This window comes from Calonectris borealis, chromosome 13 (genome assembly GCF_964195595.1).
Source record: "Calonectris borealis chromosome 13, bCalBor7.hap1.2, whole genome shotgun sequence".
Classification (NCBI taxonomy): domain Eukaryota; kingdom Metazoa; phylum Chordata; class Aves; order Procellariiformes; family Procellariidae; genus Calonectris; species Calonectris borealis.
Window position 1 is genome coordinate 11,311,858 of NC_134324.1, and position 12,188 is coordinate 11,324,045.

The 12,188-nt window shown below is 47.0% G+C and overlaps 1 protein-coding gene across 5 annotated transcripts in view; it reads right to left on the reverse strand.

Annotated features, from left to right (window-relative positions):
* ZMYM3 (zinc finger MYM-type containing 3) overlaps positions 1 to 12,188 on the reverse strand; it is a 32,962-nt gene that overhangs the window by 19,679 nt on the left and 1,095 nt on the right. For 4 of the 5 annotated variants that reach the window (XR_012675554.1, XM_075162145.1, XM_075162142.1 and 1 more), the window contains exons 2-5: positions 2,503 to 3,399; positions 1,757 to 1,800; positions 1,288 to 1,360; positions 174 to 465 (exon numbers count right to left, since the gene is read on the reverse strand). Coding sequence is in view for 4 of the 5 variants with exons in the window: in XM_075162145.1 (XP_075018246.1) it covers positions 174 to 465; positions 1,288 to 1,360; positions 1,757 to 1,800; positions 2,503 to 3,385 (1,292 nt within the window). In the remaining variant the exon portion in view is untranslated. Of the gene's footprint in view, positions 1 to 173; positions 466 to 1,287; positions 1,361 to 1,756; positions 1,801 to 2,502; positions 3,400 to 4,410; positions 4,821 to 12,188 lie in introns of those variants that run through there. The other variant, XM_075162144.1, reaches the window with a different exon arrangement.

The following is a 12,188-nucleotide window of genomic DNA, read 5'->3' on the forward strand; positions in this document are numbered from 1 at the left end:
GGAACATGGGATATGCGGTGTGTGAAAGAAGACATGGGGCAGCAGCTGGCAGTGGGCAGGAGTGATGTGGGTGAACGAGGGTCACAGGGATGGGGACTAGCAGGTAGGGCTGTGGGGCAGATGAATGGGGTCACAAGCACGGGAGCATTGAGGAAAGGGGAATGAACACACACTTTTTACAGAAGGTGCATATCTTCTTGCCAGGTGGTTTTTTTGAGAAGGTGGTGAGACAGGAGCTGGAGCAGAAGAGCTGAGGGAGCCCTTTACGCTGGTAGGCAGTTTGGCCCTTCTGCAGTGGGGTCCGGCAGTTAGCACAAGTCATCTTGGTGACAGTAGAGCGGGCAGCTCGCTGAGCCATCTGAGTGCGTAAAGACATGCGAGTTGAGCGTCGGGTACGAAAAGGAACAAAATCCTCATCGTTGGGATCATCCACCATTGCATCAGAGTCTTCGTCAGAGACCGGAACTGCAGAGCGGCAGAGAAAGATGCACAGAAATCCCTCATTAGGAATTGAGACAGAAACCTCTGCCATGAGACACATGCGGGGGCTTTCTGGGGTCACCTTTCTGGAGTCCCTCAACATGCTTTGTACCTGTCTGGGTAGAATAATAAAAGGACCCTTAAAAGATATTCTGTTGGAATTGGAGGTGAGTCAGGAGCTCTTTAAGCAAACTGGGCTTAAGTACAATTCCTTTCTAGGAATTCATGATTTGCCAAGGTTGAGCAGAAGCCCAAAGTGTGAACATTTACAGCAGAAAACCCTCCAAGAACCGGTAGACCTTAAAGGGAACAAGCTGGATCACCAGCTTTCAGCACAGGCAGGCAATGAAGGAGCAACACACAAATACTAGGGAATGGCAGGGTGACACTCAACATCTCAAAGAACAGAAACTTCACATGCTTCTGCAGGAAAATCCCCAAAATGCAACCTTCCTTCAGACAGCCTGCTGCCATAGAAACAAAGGAAGAAAGTTCCTGGCTGAGGAGATGGAAAATGGATTTCCTGGGAACAATCCCAGTGTCTCATCCTATTACTTGGTGCTTGGTGTTCACACACCACTGTAAAAATACTACAACCCTTCCTTCAACCTAAGTGCCCTGAGAAAGCAAGGCAAGTATCCCAGGATGAAGACTCATGGGGTGAAGTGACCTGTCCTGTGAAAGGGGAAAGTCTGCACAGAAGCTCCAGAGTTCCCACTGTACTCACACGATGAACCACCTGCCCACAATGGGTCTGGAACCTGCTCTCTGGCTGATAACAGGCAGAGGCCAACCCTAGTTACTCACTGCTCTCAGAGGAGTTCACAGTTTCAGGCCTGGCAGTTTCTGATCTTCTGGCTCTTTCACTTCTTTTCTGCTCCTAGAAGACATACAGAAAATACTTAGGCTAACTATCTGCTAGGATAACCATGGATAAATATCCCAGATCATGGTGGAGTTCCAACTTCTGGTATTTGCTCTCCCAATAACTAGGCTGAAAATGGATAAAAGTCCACAGATACCTGACCAGAGTTGACAAGATGGGGGAGAAGGGGAAGTAGGTTTATGAGAATAACATTCCAGCTGGGGGTAACAGAGACACATTGAAGCCACATTACAGCACCGTGGCAGTGCACAGAGACCACTCTATCACAGGAGACATGCAAACTCCTTCCCAGAGGGGTGACGAGACAGCCAATGTCCCTCACAGAGTTTGTCAACAGCCAGCCACCCTCCATGCTCCTGTAGCATACGTACTTGACTGCATTATCCTCACCTTCTCAGTTGGCAGCTTGCTCCCCTTCCCAGATAGGCCTTCTCCTGGAACAGAAGCACAGAAGAAGCTTGCATCTAACATCCTGCTTTTCTCCAACAGAAGAGGACAGGTGTTCTTCAGATGCAGCCACCCTTTGGGTCAGTCTGCACATGAAGCCTCAGACAGTCCTGGCTAACAAGCACAGTCATGGTGGTGATCAGACATAGGAAAGCTCCTAAACCTACCACCTGTAATTAACAGATTCAAACACGCAGCTTGGGAGGAGTCCTGTAAGGGGGAGACCACCCTGCATGGCGGAGGCATGCTGGGCAGTTGTCTCCAACTGCTTCTGACCTGAGCATCTCCTGAGGATGGCCAGCAGAGGGCAGAGGGACTTTGCCTATTGGAAACACCTTCTCCTGGTGACCCTCAGTTCCCGCAAAGACTCCAGTGATGAAGAGTGTGAGCTAAGCTGATGCACAGCCACAGCTTTATGAAGGAAGCTCCTAGCTGACACGAGCATTGAAAATCAAAGTTAAAGCTATGAAAACCAGAGCTTGTGTGCACCAAGGGAGCAGCTTCCACAGCATTATTCCCTGTAAACAAGACACTGTCCCTGAATCTAGCCCATCAGTAGCATTGACAATTTTCATAGCAGGAGACGATGGGAAAAGTTGGAGTGCAAAACAGACTCCAGCTTCTGCAATGTGCAGCAGAATGACCTCCTGAGCAAAAGGAAGACAAGTTCTGTGGAGATAACAACCTACCTGCTGGTGGTGAGGCTTCCTGTGCTTTCAGTACACTACTTTCTTTAAGCGAGTTGTTCCCACTATCATCCCCTTCCTCTGCCTGGTTTTCCTCCGTGGGCTCAGGGGGCAAAGCTGCAGTATTGTTGTCCGGGCTCAGTTCCACCTCTGCTTCCCCTGCCAGCCCTTCCCTCTGCATGGGTGAGTTTTTCCTTGGTGCCTTCAACCTTGTCTTCTTTGTCTGTTTAATATTAGGTTGGGAAGGGGCCATTGGCGGACATGAGGATTGTGCTGTGATTTCTTCCGTGGCTGGGGCACTGCTGAGGTCCCCAGAGTCAGGAACGGGCTGCCGGGGCGATTCAGGGGCGTTGTCATCAGAGAGTGCAGGAATAGCAGCAGCACCATCTTCCTTTAGGTCCCCAGAATAATTTTTTGGTGCATCTTCCCCTTCTTTCCATGTTTCTGGAACAAGGGCTTCTCTAGAGAGGGCAGAGGGGTCCACTGGTCCATCCTCCACATCCTGGGAAGGATGTGCCTTATACAGCCCATCCAGACCCTCTGATTTATCTAGCTCCATCAAGTTAGCAGTTTTATCCAAGTCATCTAAGACATCAGGTTTCTCCAGCATATCCAAGACACTAGGTTTATCTAGAACGAGGTCATTTGATTTGTTTAGTTCAGACAGGCTGTCTGCTTTCACTAGAAGGTCCAAGTCCTCATCTGCAGTCATCTGCTTGGACTGATCCCAGTCGGGGGGCTGAAGAACTGAAACTTCCTGGGTAGAAGCTGTTTGGGAACCCAGGAGATCTTCCCCAAATTCCATGTCAGCAGGGAGATCACCAATAAGTGGTTTGTCAGGCAAGGACAGGGGGTCCAAAGATCCTGAAAATTCACTGGAATCCATTTAAAAGATGGCAACTGGAAATGAGAGAGACTTGCAAGTTAATGAAAAGTAGTTTAACACAGCGCATGAATTGTCCACTCTTCTGAACATCGTTGGAGTAAAACAAGGCCCAGTAGTACTGCTAGCCATAACCAGGACGCCAGCAGGTTAATCACAACTACTTGTGAGGTTACAAAACTCTAAGGCCAAACAGCAGCAGCGGGACGCAGCAGTTTGGTACAGCAGACCTTTGGGAACTCTACAGCCTCCACACACCACACCACACCACAGCATGGCAAACAGACTTGCTTATGCTAAATGACACAGTGGGGTATCAGAAATTACTCAAGAACCAATTCAGGAGGCTTCACGCAGCTGTTCTGTGGTGTGTAATACCCCCTTCCCTGCCTTCCTCTCTATTTCACCAGACCCAAACAATCTGGTCTCTCCTTTCTCCTGATCTGTTCTCATGGAGCTAACACAACTTCTATTTTTAAAATATCTTTTCTCTTAAACATAGAGGCAGAAAGAACTCCTTTACAGCTCTGTAGCCTGGGTCTTGAACAAGATACAGGATGACAAGATGCATGAATTTTGTCAGAGAACAGATACAAACCATGTTATAGTATAACTACAGCATAGCCCCAAAACTACGTAGGGTAATATTCAGACATAGAACAATTGGAAAAGCTTAAGTTAGAACTAGGAGGAATTCTGGAGAGTGGCAAGAAGAAAGGTGGTAAAGCCCATGATGTTAAAAGCAGTCACAAGAGGAAGAACAAGTAGCAAAGTAGACACGAGCATGCAGCAATGCGGAGTCAGGAAAAAAAAACAGCGTGACTTTGCAGGGCACAGAGAGCGCACTTGCACGGGAAGATGTGATGCTGACTGCTAACATCAGAGGGACAAAGTTACAGCCCAGCTCCTCATGGTCGACATAATCATAAGACAGAAAAGGCAAATCTTTGAGATGAGGCAAGTAAGCGTTTATACCAATATTGCCTAAAAATGAATTATATCCCCAGAAAGTGATAATGGTTACAAACCTGAAGAGGGAAAGGGAGAAGGAGCTGGAGTCTACAAGTGGTGAGGCAGAGTAAGACTTGAAGTAGCATCACGTCCCCAGAAAAGGCTGTAAGTAGACAGTACAAGGAAGGCACTAGAATCAAAAGATGTGGCACCAACCTATCCCCCCCATTAGAGTCATTCTAATTCTAAATTTGGCACTGTTTTAAGCCCTGAAGCAGAAGATTCAGTATTCCTGTCTATTGGGGCTTACTCTAGGCATAACTCATCTCTATCAATGAAGGAGGAAGCCTGAAATAATTTCACTGGTGATGGTCGATTAATACTTTCTTTATATCTTTTCCTCTGAAAGGATAACCAAGTCTCACCCACGAACGGTTTACTCAGAACTAAACAAGACATATTTGAACAGAGAATGTACCAAACTTCTGAAACTCATTTAGGCAGGAGTTTAGGGAATCATACCCTACAGCTGAAGTTCAAAGTCATTGTCTCCTTATGTTATCTAAAAATACAGCAACATTTTCTTTTCCACAGTGGCAGATAAGCACTGTTCCCACAATCACAAACAGAAACTACAGAAAATTTAATCTTCAGAGATGCTCAGAAAGTTTCACCACTAAAGACTTTGGTGATTCTGTTCACTTTCTTTAGTTACAGAGGAGACAAAGCTTCTAGAATGAGCCAATTCCAGAGCAATATAAAATCTAATACATGTTTTAGAGTGGCTGACAGAAAGAAGAGCAAAGTGAAATAGAAATAAAGACATCTGAAAGAAAGGTCCTAAGGATTTGAAGCAGGCAAGAACCCTCCCAAGATGATAAACACATTTTTTCTGCTGCTCAGAATACAAACAATCCCTCCTTCTCAAAGATGTCCCCCACCCAGATTTCCAGACAGACAGCAGACCTTACAACAACAAGTAGCAGAAAGGTCAAGCCACCCAGATGAATAAAGAAAGTTTATTTATAGATATACTTAACAAGACTAACATACTCACATAAATTCACCTTCAGATACTTTGCACAAGTCTGCAATGAATCACAGAGGTGATACTCCTACAGTATTTGCCACTTTCAGCTGGCCTAGTCTTTGCTTGGTAGAAATAGATGCCGGGAACAATTTTGGAGCATAAGAAATCCATTTGGGCATTCCCTCCCAGAGGATAATGCAAGCAAAAATTAATCTATGCACTTGCCATGCTACTCATGTAGACCAAAAGCATCTGGTTTCAATAGTGTACACCTTAACATTGCTTTCAAGCTTAGGGCACAAGAGCATTACGATGCAAGACAAGACTCTGACAAACTTAATGGAGACAACACTGACCAACAAAACGGTCTTAAAGAGAACAAGTATTCTGCAGATTAAGTCAACTCCGAACTATTGGTATGTGATTGGGACAGATACGCAGACCTTTCTGCAGACCCAAGAGTCCGCATTACTGACCACTCACTTGCACGTTCTGGTTGGAAGCACAACGCTTGCCCTGTGTGTTCAAGGTCCTGTCCACTTTCAGTTCTATCCGAAACATCCTGGCAGAACAGCTCACATGTTCTGGCGAACGACCCAAAACTTCTTCTTAAGATGTGCAAAGCTAAGGACTGCTGCAGTCAGTCAAATGAAAGGACCATGTATTCGAATATCCTGTTCCTATTCACACCACAAATGGATACCTGGGGAGAGAGTATAAGAAACATAACTAATAGGACGTTCCTCTTCAGTACATCCTCCGATCAAGTGGCAGCCACGTGCTGAAGAACTGTTTGGCTTGACTTGCACTGAGACTGTCACTGTTAAGAGTCTGTATTGGGCAAATCCTCTACGAATCTGTCTAATCCCCCTTTGAACCAATTTATACTTTGGACTTCCAAAAATTCCAGTGGCAATATGTTCTGCAGCCTAATGTTTAGTTTTTAAAAGTATTTTTATTTTGTTTATTTTAAACCTGCTGCAGCAGAGCTCCGTGACAAGGCAATACAGAGCAGATGAGTGCTGACTTTTGATGTATTTATAAGAATCTGGAAAAGCTGATGGAAGTTAGAGTTGAGGCTGGACCCAAGGAGGTGATGCTGACAAGCAGTTTGAGTGGGAAAGCAAGAAATGTCCCTGCCCATCACTCCAATTCTGTTTCCCTGACAATGAAGTCTTTATAGTGGCTTTCAACCACCAGCTTATGAGGATGAAGAGGACAGCCCTCAGAACAGGACAGAATGAGGCTTTCCAGCTCCATGGGTTGCTCTGAAGTCAAACTCAACCTGAGGAAATTAGAGCTGCCCAGCTGCAGGAGGGTAAGAAACGCTACTTCTTCTGTTTGCCCCAGGCGTTCAGATTCATCTGGGCTTTCTGCTGAGCTCTACAGTGAGTTAAGCTGCCAACTGAATATGCACTCTACCTCTGGTAAAGTCTCTTCTCACTTTCTCCAACAGAAGAAAAACAGCTTATTGTTTCTGGCAGATGCTGAAATCATCCACCACAAGTCATCATCTTTTTTATTCCAGGACCATCTAATGCATAGCTCAGTCACTGGGCTCTGGTCACTGGTCTGCTTCCTCTTTTCCAGCCACATACCTGGCAACGAGGAGAGTATGCTGGAACACAACTCAGCCAAACAAAGAGGAGGCAGTATGCTGAAATCCTGCACGTTACAGCAGATACAACTGCTGTATTGGACATTTGGAAACTCCTTACTTAGGACTTGGCACCATCCTCTACGGAGTATTTAGTAACAGACATTCCTGGGAAGATCAAGTTCAAGGATCGAAGTCCCCTGCACAACAGTCTGTAGCAGAGTGCTTCTCAGGTAGCATGCAAGAGTTTCCAAAGAAGTGATGAGACAGCTGAGGGTCCTCCCCAAGTGCGCAGGACTGGCATAGAATGCAACATTGACCACCAAATCCAACAAGTGTGACTACCAGAGATGACCTGCTCTTTCTGCCAAAGAGGGGGCACATGGATCTCCTCTCAGACCTGGAAGCTTAGAGACACCTCTGCCAGGACACTCAAGTACACCAAGTCACTACCTGGGACTTTATCTAGCTTATTAAAGACATCAGTGGTGCTGTAACTGCACAGATCTTCCACATCTCAGTGTCCTCAGATAACTATTAGCAGGGGAATATGTGGCCTACCTACAAAAATGAGGAGCTACCATCAAACATTTAATTAAAATCAGACAGTAAGAAAAAAATACTGTTGTTACTCCCTCATGATGAAATGAATACCTCAGAAGTCTCTACTGCCCACGAAAGAGCAAGGCCACGCAGTTGCTGCTTTCCTCTAGCAAAGGAACAGCAACTGCTTGGGTACTTGTCCTAGACTTTTGTTCATGGATATGGATTCAGATTTTCAAGACTTTTGAAGGCTGAAGGATTTATCTTTTTTGTTATTAGAGATCATTTCAAATATGAAAAGCATTAACTAATAACTACAAAAATTAAGACACTTAAATCAACATTCCAGCTAATTGTTATCTACAAGTTCTGTAAGACCTGAGCAGAGCTTTGGAGGAAGTTCCTATTTTTTGTGCCAAATTTTAGACTAAACAGTAACATCCAACCTAGTATTTCTTGACAAAAACTGTGGTCGATACACAGTTCTATCAATAAAACCTTAAGAAAATAATACAATGTCCTACCAGCATGGTTTCAGTCAACAGATATTCATTAACAATATTATACCTTGTGTGACAAATATGGCAAAAGCTAACTTCATTGCTGTGACTTACCCGAGTTTATCTGGGCAGTTGATAGCTTTCCAGATTCAAGCACTGCAAACATTTATTACAGATTGGTTAACTCATTTTAAGGCAAATGAATTTATGAAGAATCACCAGTAAACTAAGCACACTGCTAAGGACCAGGTTTCAGACCAGTCAAAATTCTCCAGAAAGGAGCAGAAAGGATTTCATTATACACTAGTGTTTTTGGAGAGGCAGCTCTCTGAGCTCCCACCTGGCAGCCCAAACTCGGCCCATTGGTGACATTCAGTACAATGCTGCTTGCACACAGTACCACATTAGACCATTAATGTCTCATTCCTGGCTAGTGTCTACACTTGATGACAGATACTAGAAGAGCTGAGATGTTTCAAATAAAAAAATAAATATCTGACACAGTAATGCAAGAATCCCACTGCTTTAAGAATCAACCATGGTTCAGAAAACACCTTCCAGTGATAAACCTATTTTGTTCATCAAAAAGAAATGGGGAGACATAATCCATCTCAAAATGGAGATAAGGTAAGGTAAGAAGATCTACAGCAGAGGACTCTTCAGAGATACAGAAAAATGCACGAGGACTCAAAAAGCTGGATGTCAAAGTTGGACAAACTCAAAACCAGCTATTTCCAGATTAACACTATAGATGATCACTTCAACAACTGACCCAGGGATATGTAAACCCTGTATTGGAAATTTTACAACAGCGTCCAGTGACTCTCTCCAAGTCAGCTATAACTACTGCAGATTGCACTGGTCAAGTTCTTCAGCTTGTGCTTTGCAGGCAGGGCTCAGTGAACAGTTGTGTCTTCTCATCTCCAAACGTATTATTGGTTCTCTCAGTTAAGTGCAAACAGCAGTAGCTATCACCATGGCCCCTTCAGACCAGTCTTCACATGTGTCTAGAACTGTCCACACAACAGGAACTGGTAAATGGGGAAAAGAAGGTCCTACCCAGAACATCACCAGCAGCCTCAAGACTTCAGCCAATGGTTTTCTAACAGTCCCAAAGCCGGGAGGTACCAAGAGCACCGCTAGATTTTTCTACAGCAGGAGCACCAGCTTAGGATGCAGGCCTCAAACTTTGTATAGCAGTCACCCAGAATCAAGAAAGCGTGACCCTCCAACACAGAGCAGATGGTGCTGCAAAACAGCACCATGAGTTTCCTGTTAATTCCTCAAAGGCAGGAACAACCAAACTAGATTTTGAGCTTGCATTCCAGAAACTTCATTTCAGCTTCAAGGAAGTGCAAGAGGAAGGACAAGTTTCAGAAATCTTCTTGCAGAATTGTCTGGAATTAAGTTTACCAGAGACTCCCTGCAATACTTCAAAGGTACTTGACTCGGATCTCAGCATTATATGCTGCTAACCCAACACCTCTGTACTAGTAGTAACAGGAGCATGCTCATCCATCCAGAACACCATCCTGGCAGCAGTTTGAAACTGCCTGAACTCTTTCACATCTTTTCATAAGACCAGGATCCTCCAAGCACTAAGCGTCAAGGCTTTGCAACATAGAAAGGAGCAACAACTCTAGGTACACCCTAACACAACTTGCTTTGTTTACATGTGTTAAGACAGAGGTCTTAGCAGCAATGCCTGGTGTCTGGAGAGCAACTGAGCTTCAAGAACCAACTCCACTCGGAGATCAAGTCAGAGAGAAAAGTCTACTGCCACTTGTACAGCTTTGTCTACAGCATGAATAACCAATATTTCTTCCAAGGCTCACCACTCGCCACGTGACAACATCTGCCAAAATAGTGTTATACACAGGGGAAGGAGGTGGGTGGGTAAAAAAGCTTTGGGAGTACCATCTGAAGCACAACAAAAAAGCATGGAGGTGCACGGCATGCTTGAGCAGCATCTGTTGAAACTGTCCTACTGAGACACTGATTAAAAGACAGAAATAGACAGTAGACCTCGAAGTGGTCAAAAAAAGATGGCCCCCAGGTCTCTACCTGTTGCCCAAATGCTGCAGGAGGGTGTCCGACCACCTAACGCAAAGTCCAGGACACCTCCCACAAGCAGAGCCAAAATACTGGAAGCGTAAGGTGAGCTGTCTCCTTGGCCTCACTGACAGTCCCAGATCCCTCTGCAAAGGTGCCTGTCGCCAGGTCCCTGCAAAGGCATCTCAGCGTTGGGATGCTACACCTTACATGTAGCTGTACAAACTGGCCCCAGGTAATGCTGTGTTGAACAGACCAATGTCTCACCCAGCCTAGTGACCAACTCCTTCCTGTTTACACTGCCGAGGGCTGAGCCAGCGGAGCAGGCTTACAGAAGGAGCCAGAAGACACCACCAGAGCCCATGGCCAGCAGGACTGGTGAAGATGGTCTCAAGCACTGCCCTTTCCTGACCTGCGCTGACAGCAGAGGAAGAAGTTTACACTTAAAACACTCTACCGAGATTAAAACACAATTCCAGTGAAATCCTGCTAGCATGGCCTTTGCTAAGCTAACAAAGTCATTGTCACAGCTTTCACAATAACCCTTCTGCACTAGAGGCTTCTGCTAGCACACCTATGTCCATCAGGGTCATGCATCCCCCCATCACTGACCATAAAACATCCATAAAAGAAATAACACAAGGGGCCTTACTCCCAAAGTAAGGCTGTGGGCTCAGCCTCAGCCTCTTGCTCTGGCTGTCAGAGCTGTGGAGGAATCTGGTGTGACTTACTGTCATCCTCCAAAGCAAGGGCACTCACAATAAGAGGGATGTAAGCAGGTGCGGAGAGAAACAGATTGTGCAAATATGCATGCTGGGGCTGTAAGCTGCAGGTTGGCCATTACAGGCAGCAGCTCTTTAGGCTGTGGCTATTCCTTTAGTAAAGCTGGGCTGGCAATAATGACAGAGCTACGCTCTTACCATCAGATTTGATCCCAGGATAGGCAGGGTTAGGTGAGAAAATGCAAATTAAAAGTTTTCTTAGGGAATGCAGAAGCAGTGAGTGGGAAAGAAGTTACAGTCTAGAACAAGAGCCATAGCTGAAGCACAGCAGGAGAAGGGAAGAACAGAAATGAAGCAGCTCTCATCCTCATCAGAAAGAGACTCCAGGAATCATTCCCCAGCACTCAGCTGAGCATCCTATCCCCCACCATCACCTGACACAGACTATGTCTAGTGCTGCTTCTGCCTCCACAGGCATATCCGACTGCCAGGGCTTTTTCCCATGCCAGGCACACGCCACAGCCAGCTCCGAGCCTCGCTGGTGCACACCCTCTCATCTGGGCCCAGTCCTGCCTCCACCTCTGCAAACCACACGGCAGATACTGATGTTCCCCAGGGCACCTCGCTGGCCACGGCCATGCTGCTCACACACAGCCCGGCCTGCTGAGGCTTTGGCAGACTGGGGCTTTGCCTCATCCAGCAGCATAAGGCAGCTTCAGCCCCATGGGGCTGTACCTTTCTCTCGCAGGGCCTGATCCTCGCGAGCAGCGCATGGTGCCCAGAGATCCACACACACACTCCAGGCCTTCGGGACACTCCCAAGCCCTGCCCCAGTCCAGATCCATCCCACCTCATACAGGGGAAAGGTGGACAGAATGGTCAGCCACTTCACAGACCAGCAGCTGCGTTTTTTGCAAGCTCCACAGACTTCGTTACTACATGTGGCGGTAACAGCATAAAGGCTGTGTCGCTCAAAGCCTCTGCCTGAGATGCAGGGAGAGGCAAGCCGAGGAGGTTGCTGGGTGCTGGGGCAGAGCACCGGGTGCACAGCAAGCTTCAGGGCAGCTGGGTGCCAGGGGGAGGCCAGGGGCCGTTTGCTGCCACTTTGCAGCACAGTTCCCCACAGCAGCGACAGGCCCCCCTGCGGTGGGTGCACCGGCGGCTAGGGCAGGGCTCATGAACCACGAACCCCTGGGCCCAGCCTGTGCCCAGGCACCGATATGGCAGGGGGCACAGCCGGCCCCCAACACCAGGGTGGGGGCCACCCCGGGGCCTGCCCCCTCCACCCCCACCCCGTGCCAACCGGCACCGGGGCGGGGGCTGCGCGGGGATGGGTGTCAGGCTGGGGCCTCTCCCACCATACCGGGGGGTACCCCGAGGCCTGCTCCCCCCAGCAGGAGCGAGGGTCGCA